Source organism: Nerophis lumbriciformis, linkage group LG27 (genome assembly GCF_033978685.3).
Source record: "Nerophis lumbriciformis linkage group LG27, RoL_Nlum_v2.1, whole genome shotgun sequence".
Lineage (NCBI taxonomy): Eukaryota > Metazoa > Chordata > Actinopteri > Syngnathiformes > Syngnathidae > Nerophis > Nerophis lumbriciformis.
In genome coordinates, this window is record NC_084574.2 from 23,561,248 (window position 1) to 23,582,258 (window position 21,011).

At 40.5% G+C, this 21,011-nt stretch overlaps 1 protein-coding gene across 3 annotated transcripts in view; it reads left to right on the forward strand.

The window, feature by feature from the left end:
• The window catches only part of galnt7 (UDP-N-acetyl-alpha-D-galactosamine: polypeptide N-acetylgalactosaminyltransferase 7), an 83,772-nt gene that overhangs the window by 45,838 nt on the left and 16,923 nt on the right, over positions 1 to 21,011 (forward strand). For all 3 annotated transcript variants that reach the window (XM_061988354.2, XM_061988353.2, XM_061988352.2), the window contains 5 exons: positions 1,875 to 1,992; positions 2,059 to 2,181; positions 8,053 to 8,168; positions 16,841 to 16,943; positions 17,014 to 17,112. In XM_061988354.2, coding sequence (XP_061844338.1) covers positions 1,875 to 1,992; positions 2,059 to 2,181; positions 8,053 to 8,168; positions 16,841 to 16,943; positions 17,014 to 17,112 — 559 coding nt within the window. The remainder of the gene's footprint in view (positions 1 to 1,874; positions 1,993 to 2,058; positions 2,182 to 8,052; positions 8,169 to 16,840; positions 16,944 to 17,013; positions 17,113 to 21,011) is intronic.

Consider the following 21,011-nt stretch of genomic DNA (forward strand, 5'->3'; position numbering starts at 1 on the left):
TTTAGCCATTCCTTTACCACTTTTGACGTGTGTTTGGGGTCATTGTCCTGTTGGAACACCGAACTGCGTCCAAGACCCAACCTCCGGGCTGATGATTTTAGGTTGTCCTGAAGAATTTGGAGGTAATCCTCTTTTTCCACTGTCCCACCTTTTCTCCTCCAAACATATTGCTGGGTATTGCGGCCCAACAGCTCAATTTTTGTTTCATCTGAAAACAGAACTTTCCTCCAGAAGGTCTTATCTTTGTCCATATGATGTCAGATGAAACAAAAATGTAGTTGTTTGGCCACAATAGCCAGCAATATGTTTGGAGGAGAAAAGGTGAGGCCTTTAATCCCAGAAACACCATTCCTACCGTCAAGCATGGTGGTGATAGTTTTATGCTCTGCGCCTGTTTTGCTGCCAATAAAACTGGTGCTTTACAGAGAGTAAATGGGACAATGAAAAAGGAGGATTACCGGAGGTTGGGTCTTGGGCGCAGTTCGGTGTTCCAACAGGACAATGACCCCAAACACACGTCAAAAGTGGTAAAGAAAGGAATGGCTAAATCAGGCTAGAATTAAGGTTTTAGAATGGCCTTCCCAAAGTCCTGACTTAAACGTGTGGACAATGCTGAAGAAACAAGTCCATGTCAGAAAACCAACACATTTAGCTGAACTGCACCAATTTTGTCAAGAGGAGTGGTCAAAAATTCAAGCAGAAGCTTGTGGATGGCTACCAAAAGCGCCTTATTGCAGTGAAACTTGCCAAGGGACATGTAGCCAAATATTAACATTGCTGTATGTATACTTTTGACCCAGCAGATTTGGTCACATTTTCAGTAGACCCATAATAAATTCATAAAAGAACCAAACTTCATGAATGTTTTTTGTGACCAACAAGTATGTGCTCCAATCACTCTATCACAAAAAAATAAGAATTGTAGAAATTATTGGAAACTCAAGACAGCCACGACATTATGTTCTTTACAAGTGTATGTAAACTTTTGATCGTGACTGTATATTATTGACCCGATGCAGCTTTGTAGGTGCTGACAGGAATGGTCAAAGCTGTCCAAAAATAGGTGTGCACAGCATGTGGCATCGTATTTATAAAGACTTAAGGCTTTATTTGCTGCCAACGTTGTATCAACACAGGCTGTGAATATTATGTACACGCGATGTCTTTGTTTTTGTTAGTTTTTTTTAATACATCTGGAAACATTATCTAATATTGTTATTTTATGGGGTGTTATGTTTAGGCTTTTGAAGAAAAAAATAGGCATTCCATTTTGAAATAAAGGTGTAAATTTACAGAATGTGGAAAAAATCTACTCTAGAAATTTTCCATAGGCCCTTTGTCTCTGCTGCAAAAGATGACATGGTGGCTAATGACAGGGATTTATGGATTTTGCTCTTAAACACGACTAATACGTTGAGAATACAGTATGAAATTAAACACTCAAGATGTGTGAAGTGTAGACGTTCAACTTTTGTGGAAGACATTTCACAAAAAGTAGTGTTTATTTTAAGTTTTTGTTTTATTTAAGATTTAGAAAATCTTTGTGTGCCTGAACCTGAACAGTCCAGTTAAGATCTGTTCAATTCCCTGAGAGTGTATTAAATAAAACAACTCCCAAGGGCTAAATCCATAAGTGAGGACTGGAGAAAGCCTGCCACAATTTGGTTTCACCGTAATGGAATTAGGGAACACGCTACCACCACATTCACTTCCCATTCATACTACATTGTCAGTCATTTGTACATGTATTGTTTGTTGTTGAACTATTTATGTCCGTCTGAAAAGAAACCAACAGAATGTGTCTCCCAAAGGAGTGTATAATGTTGGCTGGGGTTAAGAATAATACTGATGAGAATGTGCCTGTCAATGCGTAGGTCTCCCGCAATGGCAGGGGGTCTCTTTGCAATAGAGCGAGACTTCTTCTTTGAGCTTGGCCTGTATGATCCTGGACTGCAGATATGGGGAGGAGAAAATTTTGAAATCTCATTTAAGGTAAGATTGTGTGACTGGAGGAGTTTGCTAAATAGGTCATATCATCAAATACTATTGTCATTGTAGATTTGGCAGTGTGGTGGCAAACTGCTCTTTGTTCCGTGCTCTCGTGTTGGTCACATATACAGACTTCACGGCTGGCAAGGAAACCCCCCACCTGCACATGTTGGTTCCTCACCTACGCTGAAGGTAATAGAGCACACACTTTCAAAAGACTTGTATTGTGGACAACATTCTTGAGGTGGCTGCCAAAACGAATGTTTTTTTTTTCATTAATTTATACATTTCAAACAAAACAAATTTTTTTTATAATTATTGTTTATACAAACCCCAAAACCAATGAAGTTGGCACATTGTGTAAATGGTGAATAAAAACAGAATACAATGATTTGCAAATCCTTTTCAACCTTTAGTCAATTGAATAGACTGCAAAGACAAGATACTTAACGTTCGAACTAAGAAAATGTGTTATTTTTTGCAAATATTAGCTCATTTGGACTTTGATGCCTGCAACATGTTTAAAAAAAGCTGGCACAAGTGACAAAAAGACTGAAAAAGTTGAGGAATGCTCATCAAACACTTATTTGGTACATCCCACATGTGAACAAGCTCATTGGGAACAGGTGGGTGCCATGATTGGGTATAAAAGCAGCTTACATGAAATGTTCAGTCATTCACAAACAAGGATGGGGCGAGGGTCACCACTTTGTGAACACACGCGTGAGCAAATTGTCCAACAGTTTAAGAATAACCTTTCTCTACCAGCTATTGCAAGGAATTTAGGAATGTCACCATCTATGTTCCGTAATATCATTAAAAGGTTCAGAGAATCTGGAGAAATCACTGCACGTAAGCAATGATATTACGGACCTTCAATCCCTCAGACGGTACTGCATCAAAAAGCGACATCAGTGTGTAAAGGATATCACCACACGGGCTTAGGAACACTTCAGAAAACCACTGTCAGTAACTACAGTTCGTGGCTACATCTGTAAGTGCAAGTTAAAACTCTAGGATCCAAAGGCTTTTATCAACAACACCCAGAAACGCAGCCAGTTTCACTGGGCCCGACCTCATCTAAGATGGACTGATGCAAAGTGGAAAAGTGTTCTGTGGTCTGGCAAGTCCACATTTCAAATTGTTTTTGGAAACTGTGGACGTTGTGCCCTTTGGAACAAAAAGGAAAATAACCATTTGGACTTTTATAGGCGCAAAGTTCAAAAGCCAGCATCTGTGATGGTATGGGGGTGTATTAGTGCCCAAGGCATGGGTAACTTACACATCTGTGAAGGCACCATTAATGCTGAAAGGTACATACAGGTTTTGGAGCAACATATGTTTCCATCCAAGCAACGTTATCATGGACGCCCCTGCTTATTTCAGCAAGACAATGCCAACCCATGTGTTACAACAGCGTGGCTTCATAGTAAAAGAGTGCGGGTACTAGACTGGCCTGCCTGTAGTCCAGACCTGTCTCCCATTGAAAATGTGTAGCGCATTATGAAGCCTAAAATACCACAAAGGAGACCCCGGACTGTTGAACAACTTAAGCTGTACATCAAGCAAGAATGGGAAAGAATTCCACCTGAAAAGCTTCAAAAATGGGTCTCCTCAGTTCCCAACGTTTACTGAGTGTTGTTAAAAGGAAAGGCCATGTAACATAGTGGTAAAAATGTCTCTGTACCAACTTTTTTGCAATGTGTTGCTGCCATTAAATTCTAAGTTAATGATTATTTGCAAAAAAAAAAAAAAAATAGGGTTCTAAGTTCGAAAATTAAATGTATTGTCTTTGCAGTCTATTCAATTGAATAAAAGTTGAAAAGGATTTGCAAATCATTGTATTTCGTTTTTATTTACCATTTACACAATGTGCCAACTTCACTGGTTTTGGGTTTTGTAAATACAATGATATAAAAAAAATTGCATCTCCAGTACAATATTATCATTTTAAAAAAGCAATACTGATATTAAAAATACATTTAAAAAAATAACGAAACATGGTGTGTGTCCAAAGAGGAGCAGGAAGAAGCAAAATCTTTTAATGTACTGTCCCATCACTCAGATATAATAATAATAATATTTCTTCATCAAAAATATTAGACAATACACAAATGACCTTATATAATGATATTTGGTATAGCATTATAAATAGATAGATAGACAGATAGATAGTACTTTATTGATTCCTTCAGGAGAGTTCCAGGATGCATATCATATATAATCACATCCAAGAATACTCACAATTATAAACCACACATCATTTCATCAAATTTTGTTTATATAAATTAAGATATTTAGTTTTTCTGCTCCTTGTTGTACCTATCTGAAACTTAAAAAAAAAAATTGAATTATGTTTTGCTTTGTTTGATATCCTCATCCAATCGAGTCCACAGTCATCCTACAAACTGATAGGCACATACATTTAAGAGTTGTGTTAACAGAAGGCTGTTTTAAATAAAATTTGCTCCCCAAATTATATTTTCCATCTCTTTCTTTGAACATTTTTTTTAATTTCACCGGGTCCATACATTTATTTTATTTGTGACTTTATAAAGAATACACTGTTTGTGTATTATTCTTAGTGTTGAATGTAATGTACAAACATTTTGTAAGGTGCTTTTTTATCATATGTGTGTACCCAAACTTCCAAAAAATAGGTAAGACATGGCAATAATAGAGTACAATAAAGAGCATGCAATGCTTTAAAGTTCAGGATGTGTATTGCTTTACCTAAAATTCCAAGGTGCTCTACAGTTGTCAGCGTTTCTCAAATATATATTTAGGCCATGTCCACACTAGGGATGTAACAATATGAAAATTTCATATCACAGTTATCATTATTATTGTGGTAGTGTTGAATGTGGTCAAAAAGTATTTATACACACACTAAATTCTTTTGACCAAGTTTTTTTTTTTTAAATAAATACACTCTTCGAAAACCCATTATTTTGCGTCAATGTTGTGTTTTAGTCTTAGTATTTTATCTGTTTCAGTGTTTTAGTTTTAAATATTGGTTTTGTACTGTAGCACATTAAGATTTATTTAAATGAAAAGTGCATAACATATAAAATATATTATTTGTATTTATTATTTCTGGCAGATGTTGTCGTTCTACTCTGTTCGGCGGTCCACCATACAAACACCTCTGTCTCGAATTCCTTGATCATTCACGCTAAAAGAGCACAGCTTGTAGGTTCAATGTGCACAATTGAATAGCTTAGTTGCATGTCTTTTCTGAATGGGGAAATACCTCAATGTCTCTTGTTTTCAAGGAGCTTTATTTGTGTCATACCCGTGCACATGTACGGCACAAAATTTGGACTTAGGTTGTTTTCTGTAAAACTGTAATCATGCTCTATAAAATCTGTTTTGTGTTATTATTTTAGGGAACTGGAACATATTCATTTGATTTACTTTATTTTAGTGGGGGAAAATTGCTTCCATTTTTGTAGGGATTCAGACTTCATCTGACTTTTCGGAACAGATTACTAACAAAAACCAATATAAAACTGTTTTCGGGAAAAAAAAAAATAGAGTTTTAAAAAGATATTCACCACATTCACTACTTGTCATTTTCATTTTGTCCAATTAGAAGCCTAAAAAATAAATTACAGCTGCCTTGTTTTTTATTTTTTTATTAAAGTAATCTAATAATCCATAAAGTTGCTCAAATGCAAGATAGCATTTGCTGACAGGTCTCTAGTCGCCGCGTTTACGTGGCATCAAAACACACCTTGCTCAACTGCACACCCACCTGATATGCTAATTGGTTGTATTGACCTATATTGTGGAACAGAATTAGTGCGTGTGCCTCACAATACGAAGGTCCTGGGTTCAATCCCCGGGCTCAGGGTCTTTCTGTGTGGAGTTTGCATGTTCTCCCCATGACTGCGTGGGTTCCCTCCGGGTACTCCGGCTTCCTCCCACCTCCAAAGACATGCACCTGGGGATAGGTTGATTGGCAACACTAAATTGGTCCTAATGTGTGAATGTGAGTGTGAATGTTGTCTGTCTATCTGTGTTGGCCGTGTGATGAGGTGGCGACTTGTCCAGGGTGTACCCCGCCTTCCGCCCGAATGCAGCTGAGATAGGCTCCAGCACCCCCCACGACCCCAAAAGGGACAAGCGGTAGAAAATGGATGGATGGATGGAGCTGAAATTGATAGTTGACACACAATTGAGGCTACGTTAGTTAATCCTATGTGCAAGTGTTGTGTGTCAATTAAAGGGGAACATTATCACAATTTCAGAATGGTTAAAACCATTAAAAATCAGTTCCCAGTGGCTTATTTTATTTTTTGAAGTTTTTTTCAAAATGTTACCCATCACGCAATATCCCTAAAAAAAAGCTTCAAAGTGCCTGATTTTAACCATCGTTATATACACCCGTCCATTTTCCTGTGACGTCACATAGTGATGCCAACTCAAACAAACATGGCGCATAGAACAGCAAGCTATAGCGACATTAGCTCGGATTCAGACTCGGATTTCAGCGGCTTAAGCGATTCAACAGATTACGCATGTATTGAAACGGATGGTTGTAGTGTGGAGGCAGGTAGCGAAAACGAAATTGAAGAAGAAACTGAAGCTATTGAGCCATATCGGTTTGAACCGTATGGAAGCGAAACCGACGAAAACGACACGACAGCCAGCGACACGGGAGAAAGCGAGGACGAATTCGGCGATCGCCTTCTAACCAACGATTGGTATGTGTTTGTTTGGCATTAAAGGAAACTAACAACTATGAATTAGGTTTACAGCATATGAAATACATTTGGCAACAACATGCACTTTGAGAGTGCAGACAGCCCAATTTTCATCAATTAATATATTCTGGAGACATACCCTCATCCGCTCTCTTTTCCTGAAAGCTGATCTGTCCAATTTTGGAGTTGATGTCAGCAGGCCAGGGAAGCTAGAGTCGATATTCTTCTCTTGATCATCTTCGGTGGCATAAGGGACGGTGTGAGCCAAGACATCCAGGGGGTTTAGCTCGCTCGTCTGCGGGAACAAACTGCCGCCATTGCTTGCCGTGCTACCGAGGTCCTTTGTCCCTGAATTGCTCACACACTCCGGCAGATTCAATGGGGGTCTGGCGGCAGATTTCTTTGACTTTATCGTTGGAAATGCATCTGCTTTGAGTGTCGCAGGATATCCACACATTCTTGCCATCTCTGTCGTAGCATAGCTTTCGTCGGTAAAGTGTGCGGAACAAACGTCTCATTTCTTGCCACTTTCGCATCTTTGGGCCACTGGTGCAACTTGAATCCGTCCCTGTTCGTGTTGTTACACCCTCCGACAACACACCGACGAGGCATGATGTCTCCAAGGTACGGAAAACAGTCGAAAAAACGGAAAATAACAGAGCTGATTTGACTCGGTGTTTGAGAAAATGGCGGATTGCTTCCCGATGTGACGTCACGTTGTGACGTCATCGATCCGAGAGCGAATAATAGAAAGGCGTTTAATTCGCCAAAATTCACCCATTTAGAGTTCGGAAATCGGTTAAAAAAATATATGGTCTTTTTTTCTGCAACATCAAGGTATATATTGACGCTTACATAGGTCTGGTGATAATGTTCCCCTTTAAGCAAAATGAAGTTAGTAAAATGATGTTACTTGCACAATATTTTCTTCAAGCACTTGTTGCAGGTGTCTGATGGGTCTGAGCATTTTAGCGTAAATAACATTACCAAATTATTTCAGGGTGTTACATAGATATTTTCTAGTCTAGATATGTTAACCCCATCTTTTAAAGTCAAAAATGTAATTCAGGTTTACATTGGATTTACAAAGCTGGTTTCAACCAAATTCATGCAATAGTTTGTTTTTAGTGCATGTAAACAAACCAAATGTGTGTGTGTGACGGCGGCGACATTGGGTTTGGGATGAGCTCGGAGGTCTTTTAGGAGTCTTGTGCATAAGGGGGCAAAATGCTATGCAATGACCCTGCTTGATAGTACAGAGTTGCAGTAAACATCCAGAGTCTTGTTCTTTAAAATATTCCTGTTTTCATCAATTTTCTTGAACCAAATATTAATTGTGTACGCATGTGTGCAGAATTATGTTCGTGTGGTGGAGGTATGGTGGGATGAATACAGGGACTACTTCTACGCCAGCCGCCCTGAAACACTCACCCTAGCCTATGGAGACATCAGCCAGCTGAAACGCTTCAGGTATCAAAGCTATCATAACACACATAACATAAAAAAAGTACTTGATTGTTTCTTGGAGTACTTACTGTATTTACATGTCTCAATTTAATGACTTGTTAGCAGTAGGGGTGTAACGGTACACAAAAATTTCGGTTCGGTACGTACCTCGGTTCAGAGGTCACGGTTTGGTTCATTTTCGGTACAGTAAGAAAACGACAAAATATAAATTTTTTGGTTATTTATTTACCAAATTTGTAAACAATGGCTTTATCCTTTTAACATTGGGAACACTATAATAATTCTGCCCGCATTAATCAACATTAAACTGCCTCAAGTTGTGTCAGATTAAATAAAATGACAAAACTTTTCTTCTACATATAAAAAGTGCAACATTAAACAGTTTCAAGTCAACTCATCATTTGGGAAGCCTGTAGTTGATTTTTATTATGTAAATGTTATATTTTTATCAACATGTGATAGCAGGGACCCTGCCATTCAAAACTAGGCTGCTGCATTTCTAATGATTAATGTAACTATAGCTGAAAAAATAGTACAATAGCAATAGGAGAGACTACACACACACACACACACACGCACGCACACACTCACCGCAAAATGAGCTAACGTTACGCTAAAAGCTAATTAGCCTTCACCTCAAGCCAGGACTGCGAGCGAGCTGAGCTGCAGTTTAAGTTTCTAGAAGGTCAACGGGCTTATAGTGATGTTACTAGTAGTTGACTGGGAGGTGTTTATTTTAATTTGGGGAGAGTACGCTGCCTGATGCTCACCTGCTAAACACCTATCCGCTCGACACTGAAGCACTGACCACATGCGCTTTGATTACGCACTGCTGATTGGCTGTTCCCGCTGTTTGTGTAACCAATCAGATGGTTGTGTGGGTGGGACAATACTGGGTACTGAGACAGAGGCAGAAGAAGCAAAGCAGCTTGTTAAGACTTTAGCTTAGAAACTCGTTCGGTACACCCCCGTACCGAACCGAAACCCCCGTACCAAAACAGTTTAATACAAAACACGTACAGTTATACCACTAGTTAGCAGTCATAAGAATAAAGGCTTTGAGATGTGTTCTAGTAAAAATAAATCTACCGTATTTTCTGGACTATATAGCACACTGGTATATTGAACTAGAAGCCACAGATGTATACGTTGCAAAATGAGTTGTTTACACAGAAAAATTTTGTAAATGTTTATTTACATACCTTAATTGTTTCAAAACGGTGCCTGGAACACGGCAGTAAAACGGATGATCAAACAAAACAGATGTCATCGGCATGAACTCACTAGCTGTGGAAGCTAGCTCTCCAATCAGCTAAACAGACTCAATAACTCCACAGGGATGTATTGGTGAATTTACAGAGGAATTTGTGGAACTGAAACAATACAAAAAGAATGCCATTGTAAGTAATAATATTGTAGCGTCGGAGCTGTAAGGCATTTTGAAATACTCTTTTTAAATGACAAAAATCACTGAACTGATTCTCGTTTGGAGTGAGTATGCCTTCTGCTTTATTTTCTCGGGATTCCCGCCACAACAACAACACTGTCGCCCTCCGATGACGTCAGTGCTGCGCCAACACTCTGATGTCATGGAAGGGACAGCAATCATTCAGTTTAACTGTTGCATGTGTCACCTTATAGTGAAAGAAATGTCCACATTTCAATATATAGCAAGGCAAAATTAATGCCAAAACAAAACACAATACCAAATTAACATCTGTAAACCCTACATAAAGCATGTGAGGCACATAGACATTCTCAAAACTTACATTTTTTTTGTTGTTACACAAAAAAGTGCCATCATAATGCAGATTGTATAGACAAAAACATGCACAAAACTGTCAAGAAAGAATAACTGTTTCCCCCACACAAAATCCTCCAAATAAACAGGGGGTTTTGATGGCCTATCAACCCGTGACATCCCAGGCATGACGCCTGTCTGCGCAGGGTAGTCTGACTTAACAGAACCAGAACTCATAATATTGCTATAGTCCTCCCCAGAAAGAAACATGTCTGAAGGGCTCCTGGGTGTAGCAACCGAGCCTTGCCGTGCAGTGGGAGGGGAAGGAGAAATAAGTTTCCTACCTGGGCCCCCCCAGTGAAAAGCTACTGTTAAAGTGTTTTGCCGCAATCGGTCATCGTGAATGATCTCCAAAGGTGAATTGTCTCCAAACAGGCTACTAATCTGATAAGTAACCCTTATCTCGGCATCCCTATCCATATGTTTCTGCACAACATAAGGCTTCTTCCAGTCTGAAGCGGCTCTCAGTGGGGTCATTCAACCAGACAAGATCCCCAATTTCATACGAGTTGTGCCTTAAAGGCCTACTGAAATGCGATGTTCTTATTTAAACGGGGATAGCAGGTCCATTCTATGTGTCATACTTGATCATTTCGCGATATTGCCATATTTTTGCTGAAAGGATTTAGTAGAGAACATCGACGATAAAGTTCGCAACTTTTGGTCGCTGATAAAAAAGCCTTGCCTGTACCGGAAGTAGCAGACGATATGCGCGTGACGTCACAGGTTGTGGAGGTCCTCACATCCGCACATTGTTTACAATCATGGCCACCAGCAGCGAGAGCGATTCAGACCGAGAAAGCGACAATTTCCCCATTAATTTGAGCGAGGATGAAAGATTTGTGGATGAGGAAAGTGGTAGTGAAGGACTAGAGGGCAGTGGGAGCGATTCAGATAGGGAAGATGCTGTGAGAGGCGGGTGGGACCTGATATTCATCTGGGAATGACTAAAACAGTAAATAAACACAAGACATATATATACTCTATTAGCCACAACACAACCAGGCTTATATTTAATATGCCACAAATTAATCCCGCATAACAAACACCTCCCCCCTCCCGTCCATATAACCCGCCAATACAACTCAAACACCTGCACAACACACTCAATCCCACAGACCAAAGTACCGTTCACCTCCTCAAAGTTCATACAGCACATATATCTCCCCAAAGTCCCCAAAGTTACGTACGTGACATGCACATAGCGCCACGCACGTACGGGCAAGCGATCAAATGTTTGGAAGCCGCAGCTGCATACGTACTCACGGTACCGCGTCTGCGTATCCAACTCAAAGTCCTCCTGGTAAGAGTCTCTGTTGTCCCAGTTCTCCACAGGCCAATGGTAAAGTTTGACTGTCATCTTTCGGGAATGTAAACAATGAAACACCGGCTGTGTTATCCGGCACAACAGTCAGGGGGTGCATTCTACGGCGGGGGTGCGTTATCCGGCACAACACCTGCCGCAATACACTGCTTCCCACCTACAGCTTTCTTCTTTGCTGTCTCCATTGTTCATTGAACAAATTGCAAAAGATTCACCAACACAGATGTCCAGAATACTGTAGAATTTTGCGATGAAAACAGACGACTTAATAGCTGGCCACCATGCTGATCCAAAATGTCCTCCACAATATGTGACGTCACGCGCAGGCGTCATCATACCGAGACGTTTTCAGCAGGATATTTCGCGCAAAATTTAAAATTGCACTTTAGTAAGCTAACCCGGCCGTATTGGCATGTGTTGCAATGTTAAGATTTCATCATTGATATATAAACTATCAGACTGCGTGGTCGGTAGTAGTGGGTTTCAGTAGGCCTTTAACCTGCCGTCATAGTAGGTCTTTTGCGCCCTGCTGGCCACAATGTTGGCCAAAAATTGTGCCCAAACGGCGGAGGAGAGAGCTAACAAAGTCCTCCGACGACCCCTCTGCCTAGACGTTTTGCACTAGAGGCCCCAGCACTACCTCAAGCTACGCGACGCGGGAGTATATTCCAGCCTCAAGGGTTGCCACCACCTGAGGATGTGAGATGGAGTAGGGCAGGGGTGTAAACTCAAATACAGAGTGGGCCAACATTTAAAACTGAACCAAGCCGCGGGCCAAGGTTGAACAAATTAACCTTTTAATAGGGACCCAAACAAGTTTTGCATTAAACATTGAACAAGCAAGGCTTATATAACTTTATAGTGACATGCAAAATCAAGTTTCAATATCAATGGCATATCAAATACAATTTAAATAAAAATTGAATGCCTCTTTTCTATTTGCAGCCTTCTGAGGTAAATATCAACATTAACTTTTTCCACAGGCTAATAAATTTGAAAATAAAATCATGAATAAACCAACCATTCAGGACTTTAAACGGCTCAGTTTACAACACACTGATCTAATCTGATGTGCCCAAGCCAGATACCTGCCATCTTTTCTTGGATGCTAGTTCATTAATGGCTTCGAGCTGAAGCAACCCTCATTATCGAACAAAGTTGTTCATCAGTCATTATTTCTCGTATTCCACAGTCTTGGGGGCGTGCCTTACAGGCACTGCTTTTAACATCCTCTACGAGCTGACGTCACGTCCGCTTTTCATCCCTTCTAACAACGTGCCCGCCCAGTCACAAGATATGAGCGGCTTCTGCACGCACACACACGTAAATGCAACGCATACTTCATCAACAGCAATACAGTTTACATTGAGAGTGACCGTATAAGCAACTTTAACATTGTTAGAAATATACGCCACACTGTGAATCCACACCAAACAAGAATGACAAACACATTTTGGGAGAACATCCGCACAGTAACACAACATAAACACAACAGAACAAATACACCCCCCCTCCCCCCCCCCCCCACAATTATTGTCCATGTTGTCGTCCAAACGCTCACATTTTGGGCCCAACATGTCACTCACCAGAGCTAGCTGACTAGAAAGTTTGGTTGAGGAAAAACCTCAAATGCCAGGTACACACCGCTGCTACCAATGTAGTGTCCAAGCTGTAGGGCGTTTAGAAATACTCTTTTAAATGACAAACTGAACTGACTCTCATTGGGAGCGAGTGTGCTTTCTGCTTTATTTTCCTCTGAGTTCCCACCACCACAACACGGTCACCCTCCGATGACGTCAGTGCTGCGTCGACACTCTGACGTCATCGAAGAGACAATTCAGTTTAACTGTTACAATACTATCACAGGCACTCGTAAACGTGTTGGAATATAAGCTAATGCTAACGATGCTAGCTTCGTCGAAGGACTACAGGCCGGTGACTCTAACCTCCCATACATGAAGACCATGGAGAGGTTGGTCCTGGAACAACTCCGCCCTACAGTCAAGCCCCACCTGGACCCACTCCAATTCGCCTACCAGCCCCGACTGGGAGTGGAGGACGCAGTCATCTACCTGCTGAACCGAGCCCACACCCACCTAGACAAGCCTGCGAGCAGTGTGAGGGTCATGTTTTTTGACTTCTCCAGTGCTTTCAATACCATACGGCCTGGACTACTGGGTGTGAAGTTGGAGACGATGCAGGTGGAGGCACCCTTGGTGTCCTGGGTTGTCGATTACCTGACTGACAGACCACAGTACGTGCGACTGCAGGACTGTGTGTCTGACAGGCTGGTCAGCAACACCGGGGCCCCGCAGGGCACAGTCCTCTCCCCCTTCCTCTTCGCCATCTACACCACCGATTTCCACTATCAGTCAGAGTCCTGCCACCTTCAGAAGTTTTCTGATGACTCTGCGATAGTGGGGTGTATTGAGGATGATGACGATGAGGAATGCAGGGCACTGGTGGAGGACTTTGTCACATGGTGTGGAAAGAACCACCTCCAGCTTAATGTGACGAACACCAAGGAGCTGGTTGTTGACCTGGGAAGGAGGAGGAGTACTCCGGCGACCCATGTTTCCATCAGGGGGGTCGATGTGGACATGGTTGAGGATTATAAATACCTCGGTGTACACATGGACAACAAGCTGAATGGGTCAAAACACGCTGAGGCACTCTACAAGAAGGGACGGAGCCGCCTTTATTTCCTCAGGAGGCTAGGATCCTTCAACGTCTGTACAAAGATGTTGAAGATGTTCTACGAGTCGGTGGTGGCGGGGGCCTTCTTGTACGCCGTGGCCTGCTGGGGCAGCGGGCTGAGAGCGAGGGATGCAAACAGACTTGACAAGCTGGTAGAGAAGGCCAGTAACGTGGTGGGAGTGGAGCTAGACTCTCTGGCGGTGGTGTCAGAGAGTAGAAGTCTAGCAAAACTCCTAGCCATTATGGACAACACCTCCCACCCACTACACTCGGACCTGGCGGGGAGAATGAGCACGTTCAGTGGAAGGCTCAGACTCCCAAAATGCAACACGGAACGACACAGGAGGTCCTTCATACCGACAGCTATCAGACTGTATAATGCATATGTTCCTTGACTGCACTTCAGAATCAGAATCAGCTTTATTGTCATTACGCAAGGTAACGAGATTTTAACGAGATTTACTTAAATGTAGAGTATATGTAGAATATATTTATATTATTTATATATTATATATATATAATATATTATATTATTTATTATTATTACTGTCTATTGTGAGCAAACTGTGGTGCTGAATTTCCCCCAGGGATTAATAAAGTACTTTCTATTCTATTGTATTCTATTCTATTACAGCATGATAGCACGGAAAAAATATGCATGAAAACACACCTACAGACATCACACATGGGACGGTTTAGTAAGTATGAATAGTTGTAGTTATATGGTAAAACTTAAAAAATTTTGCTTTGCGTGATGAATGAAGAATCCATAAGAGTAAAAACGCGATGGATGGTTAGAAGACTGAACGGCACTTCTACTTCTGATTGAAAGCACTAAATAAAAGGACAGACACTGCAGCACCTGCAGTGAGTGAACTAGTCCAAAAGATGGCGACATAGCACAAACATTAAAACACCTTTTCAGTGTATTTGCTTTGTTTTTCATTCTTTTTAACTACCGTATTTCCCGCACTATAAGGCGCACCGAAAAACTTCCAATTTTCTCAAAAGCTGACAGTGCACCTTATAATCCGGTGCGCCTTATATATGGACCAATATTGGGCCACAACAGATCTCGCAACCCCAGCCTCTACTGTAGCGTCTATTCTATGTGCCTTATAATGCGGTGCGCCTTATATATGAACACAGTTTTAAAATAGGCTATTCATTGAAGGTGCGCCTTATAATCCGGTGCGCCTTATAGTGCGGAAAATATAGTACCGGTACTTGTATGATGGCCGCCTGCGAAGAAAAATCCATAAATAAGCCGCACCGTTTTATAAGTGTAGGAAAAAATTAGCAGCCTATTAGTCCAGAATTTACGGTAATTAAGTACTTTTTCATGCATTATAACGTTGTTCAACGTTGTGCCAACAAGAGATGGCCGGAGACACTACAGTTTTGCTCCGAGGAAGATGTGTTTCAGTTTTGCTAGCAACATCTACCAATTGCTTGTAGTTCAACACGTGACTTCTTCCCCAAAATGAAAACCAGCGATAGTCAACCAATCTAAGATGGCTGTTGTACAGGAAGCAGCGTGCAAACTATACTACTTCATATTGCGCCACACATTTTCAATGGGAGACAGGTCTGGACTACAGGCAGGCCAGTCTAGTACCCGCACTCTTTTACTATGAAGCCACGCTGTTGTAACACGTGGCTTGACATTGTCTTGCTGAAATAAGCAGGGGCGTACATGATAACGTTGCTTGGATGGCAACATAGGTTGCTCCAAAACCTGTATGTACCTTTCAGCATTATTGGTGCCTTCACAGATGTGTAAGTTACCCATGCCTTGGGCACTAATACACCCCCATACCATCACAGATGCTGGCTTTTGAACTTTGCGCCTAGAATAATCCGGATGGTTCTTTTACTCTTTGTTCCGGAGGACACAACGTCCACAGATTCCAAAAACAATTTGAAACGTGGACTCGTCAGACCACGGAACACTTTTCCACTTTGCATCAGTCCATCTTAGATGAGCTCGGGCCCAGCGAAGCTGGCGGCGTTTCTGGGTGTTGGTGATAAATGGCTTTCGCTTTGCACAGTAGAGTTTTAACTTGCTCTTACAGATGTAGCAACCAACTGTAGTTACTGACATTGGTTTTCTGAAGTGTTCCTGAGCCAATGTGTTGATATCCTTTACACACTGATATAGGTTTTTGATGCAGTACCGCCTGAGGGATCGAAGGTCCGTAATATCATCGCTTACGTGCAGTGATTTGTCCAGATTCTCTGAACCATTTGATATTACGGACCGTAGATGTAGATGGTGAAATCCCTAAATTCCTTGCAATAGCTGGTTGAGAAATGTTGTTCTTAAACAATTTGCTCTCGCATTTGTTCACAAAGTGATGACACTCACCCCATCCTTGTTTGTGAATATCATGGAAGCTGCTTTTATACCCAATCATGGCACCCACCGGTTCCCAATTAGCCTGTTCACCTGTGGGATGTTCCAAATAAGTGTTTGATGAGCATTCCTCAACTTTCTCACTCTTTTTTGCCACTTGTGCCAGCTTTTTTGAAACATGTTGCAGTCATCAAATTCCAAATGAGCTAATATTTGCAAAAAATAATGTTTTCCAGTTTGAACGTTAAGTATCTTGTCTTTGCAGTCTATTCAATTGAATATAGGTTGAAAAGAATTAGCAAATCATTGTATTCTGTTTTTATTTACTATTTACAAAACGTGCCAACTTCACTGGTTTTGGGTTTTGTAGCTTCAATATGTTTTTTCATTCTACTAGTACATAAAGAATGCAATTTAACACAGTAATGAATACATATTAACATATGTATTACCAACTACATCATTACAACACTTAACAGACCATCTTGTATTCTTAGGGAAGAACATCGATGCAAGAGCTTCAAATGGTTCATGGAGGAAATAGCTTACGACATCCCACAACACTATCCCATGCCTCCGAAAAATGTGGAATGGGGAGAGGTATGCACGTGTAGATAACACCCAAATCTGCTAAGTGATCATGATGTGTAATCTGTGTGTTTGTGTGAAGATTCGAGGCTTTGAGTCAAGCTACTGTATTGACAGTATGGGACGCACAAATGGAGGCAATGTGGAAACAGGACCATGTCACAGAATGGGTGGCAATCAGGTAAAGAAAATGTTGTTTTTCTTACTAAGCCCATAACGTCAACCTTTGTTATTGGACAAAACCTCACACTGTTGAGATGCATTCGTATTAAAAGCAACAGGTGATAAATTACCAGGAGCGTCTTTTACAGTCCTTAAAGGGGAACATTATCACAATTTCAGAAGGGTTAAAACCATTAAAAATCAGTTCCCAGTGGCTTATTTTATTTTTCGAAGTTCTTTTCAAAATTTTACCCATCACGCAATATCCCTAAAAAAAGCTTCAAAGTGCCTGATTTTAACCATCGTTATATACACACCCGTCCATTTTCCTGTGACGTCACACAGTGATGCCAACACAAACAAACAGCAAGGTATAGCGACATTAGCTCGGATTCAGACTCTGATTTCAGCGGCTTAACACTGTCTGATAAGATAATTACTAACAACTATGAACTAGGTTTACAGCATATGAAATACATTTGGCAACAACATGCACTTTGAGAGTGCAGACAGCCCATTTCAGGCGCGCTAAGAACATATGTTTTTCCACGATTTCAGCACTCAGGTTAACCATACCTAAATAGACACAAAATACTGCATACACAAGAGTACTCGAATGATTGAAAAAAATTAATGTTTTTAAGCTAAATTATTGGTAAACACAGTTTATGTATAATAATTTACGTAAAACCGCAAGTAATGAATAAAGTTTTCATCAATTAATATATATTCTGTAGACATACCCTCATCCGCTCTCTTTTCCTGAAAGCTGATCTGTCCAGTTTTGGAGTTGATGTCAGCAGGCCAGGGAAGCTAGGGTCGATATTCTTCTCTTGATCATCTTCGGTGGCATAAGGGACGGTGTGAGCCAAGACATCCAGGGGGTTTACCTCGCTCGTCTGCGGGAACAAACTGCCGCCATTGCTTGCCGTGCTACCGAGGTCCTTTGTCCCTGAATAGCTCACACACTCCGGCAGATTCAATGGGGGTCTGGCGGCAGATTTCTTTGACTTTATCGTTGGAAATGCATCTGCTTTGAGTGTCGCAGGATATCCACACATTCTTGCCATCTCTGTCGTAGCATAGCTTTCATCGGTAAAGTGTGCGGAACAAACAACTGACCATTTTGTCGGCTTTCCCCACACCCTCGTATTTTGAACAAATTACGTCCAATTTCTTGCCACTTTCGCATCTTTGGGCCACTGATGCAACTTGAATCCGTCCCTGTTCGTGTTGTTACACCCTCCGACAACACACCGACGGAAGTGAGAAAATGGCGGATTGCTTCCCGATGTGACGTCACAACGTGACGTCATCGCTCCGAGAGCGAATAATAGAAAGGCGTTTAATTCGCCAAAATTCACCCATTTAGAGTTCGGAAATCGGTTAAAAAAATATATGGTCTTTTTTCTGCAACATCAAGGTATATATTGACGCTTACATAGGTCTGGTGATAATGTTCCCCTTTAATCCAGTCGTGTCTAAATTTGTTGACCAAGGGCCACATACAAACAAATATATATATATATATATATTCTTCACATTTATGTTTGCAAAACACACTAAAACTAACGCAGTGTCGGTGAATATATACTAATCAGTCAAATATAATTGATGACATGCAAAATAGAGTGCAAGACTATATTCTTGTCCAATTGTGATTTTTCACACTGAACAGGATGACAAGGATAATTTCTAAAATGCATATTTGGCATTAAAACGATCTCCATCCACCCAAATGTAGTTTCAAAAACTGTCCATGACCACACAAAAATGCATGTATCTGTCATGTACATTTTATCCAATCAGAAGCCTGGAAAAGTAGCCACAGCTGACTTGGTGGCATTACACCTCTGTTATTGTAATATTTATTTTGATATACAAGACGTACCATGACCTGTACATTATTTTTAAAACCAGTCTGCGCTTACACCTGGGATCGGCAACCCAAAATGTTGAAAGAGCCATATTGGACCAAAAGTACAGAAAAAATCTGTCTGGAGCCGCAAACAATGTAAAGCCTTATATACTTGTTATAATGAAGGCAACAGATGATGTAAGTGTCTATATTAGCTCTATCAGCCTACTATCAAAATGATTATGTCTCGCAGGCTGAGGTAAATCTTCGATGACAGAAATGTTGAAATGTAATATTTATTCTACACATTTTTACAACGATGGAAAACATTACTAAAACAGAGGCTTTTCAGAGGGTGTGATAACTCCTGGAAATTACTGGCTTGGAATGGCCTAAGGTATAGATGTGTGTGCTCAAGTTGAAGGAAACGGAAACTGCAAATAAAATGAGCTCAAATATACCTAAAATACGAGGCATAATGATGCATTATGTACCTACAGCTAGCATAAATAGCTTGTTAGTATCGATTAGCTTGCAGTCAAGTCAATAACATCAACAAAGCTCACCTTTGTGCATTCACGCACAGTATAAAATGTTTGGTGGACAAAATGAGACAAAGAGGGAGTGGCATAAAACACGTCTTTCTGTGGAAGCGTCGGTAAACAAACTACGGTGCGTTCAAGGACTTCCAAAATTAGTAGGACAAAATGGCGTGCACCAAATACTCTCATCAGTGAAGCATATATAACATAAACAGTGGGATTCCTAACAATTAGGAAGGTTTGTGTCATGTTTGTCCTCCTACAGAAACCATATTAAAACCAAAAATATATTGTTTTTGTCATCTTTTTCCATTTTCATACATTTTGGAAAAAGCTCCAGGGAGCCACTAGGGCGGCGCTAAAGAGCTGCTTGTGGCTTGAGAGCCGCGCGTTGCCGACCCCCAACTTACACAGCTGTGCTGCTGAAACCCAACATTCATGGAATTGCAAAACTTTTTAAAGATAAAAGTAAGTGTGTCCATGTTCCTGTGGACATGGCCTCAAAGTAAAGTAGGAGTGATCGATCCAGATGTCGATTCTATAGATACCTTGTATGGTATCGGTGTATTAACGATAACAAAGTAATCAAATTGAGAGTTTTTTGTTTTTTTTGTAAAAACAATATTTTTTGGTCATGTTTGTTATTGTTTACAAACTTAGGGAGTAAATCTCTGGACACCGAAAGGCAAGTAGGGCAAAACCCAAATGATTTAAATGTGAGTCAATATTTTTAGTTTTTGTTTAGTTATGGTGCACTTGCCACATATTTAATACATTAACTGATTTACCACAAACTAGCACATTCTAGAAGCAATAAGATAAACTCGATAAAAACGGGTGTACTTTAGTTACTAGCTATAACACATATTCAATTCTATAAACTGTTGTCAAAAAATCAGGTCGGGACTCAATTCGAATCTGAGCCCAAAAAATCAGATTGGATGCCAGAAATGTTGATCAGAATGTTTGTATCTAAATTTGGATGGATGGATTACTTTTTGAAGATTTTTTTTAAATAGTCAATTAGTGCCAATTCTAATTGTTGATGGTTAACGTCCATTTATTTTCTCGTTTTCTTTTCATCCTTCATTCTTAATCATCCTGTTAATGTTCTAATGCAGACCATGTTTGTGTGTTATTTTATATTTATGTGCCTTTTTTTTTTTTTTTTTTTATTCCTCGGCCCAACAAAAAAACTACCTGTGGGCTGCAAAGCTGATATCCTTAAGGCGTTTAGAGCTGATTATTCTCTATGTTATGCTGGAACAAGATAATATGTATAACATTTTAAATTGATATTTTTTTAAGTTTTATTGCCCTACAGTACATAAATACAAGCAGACTGTGCTAAAGAACCAACAGAACTCCACTTATTGAAGATGCTCTTAAAAATCCCAACAGTTATTGTTCAGTGGGAACAGTAAAATTTAATTTCAATGATATCTGACCTTGCGCAAGTCAGGTAGTTGTACTTGCGTTGCCAGGTGTATAATATGCACATGTGTATAATGCGTTTGT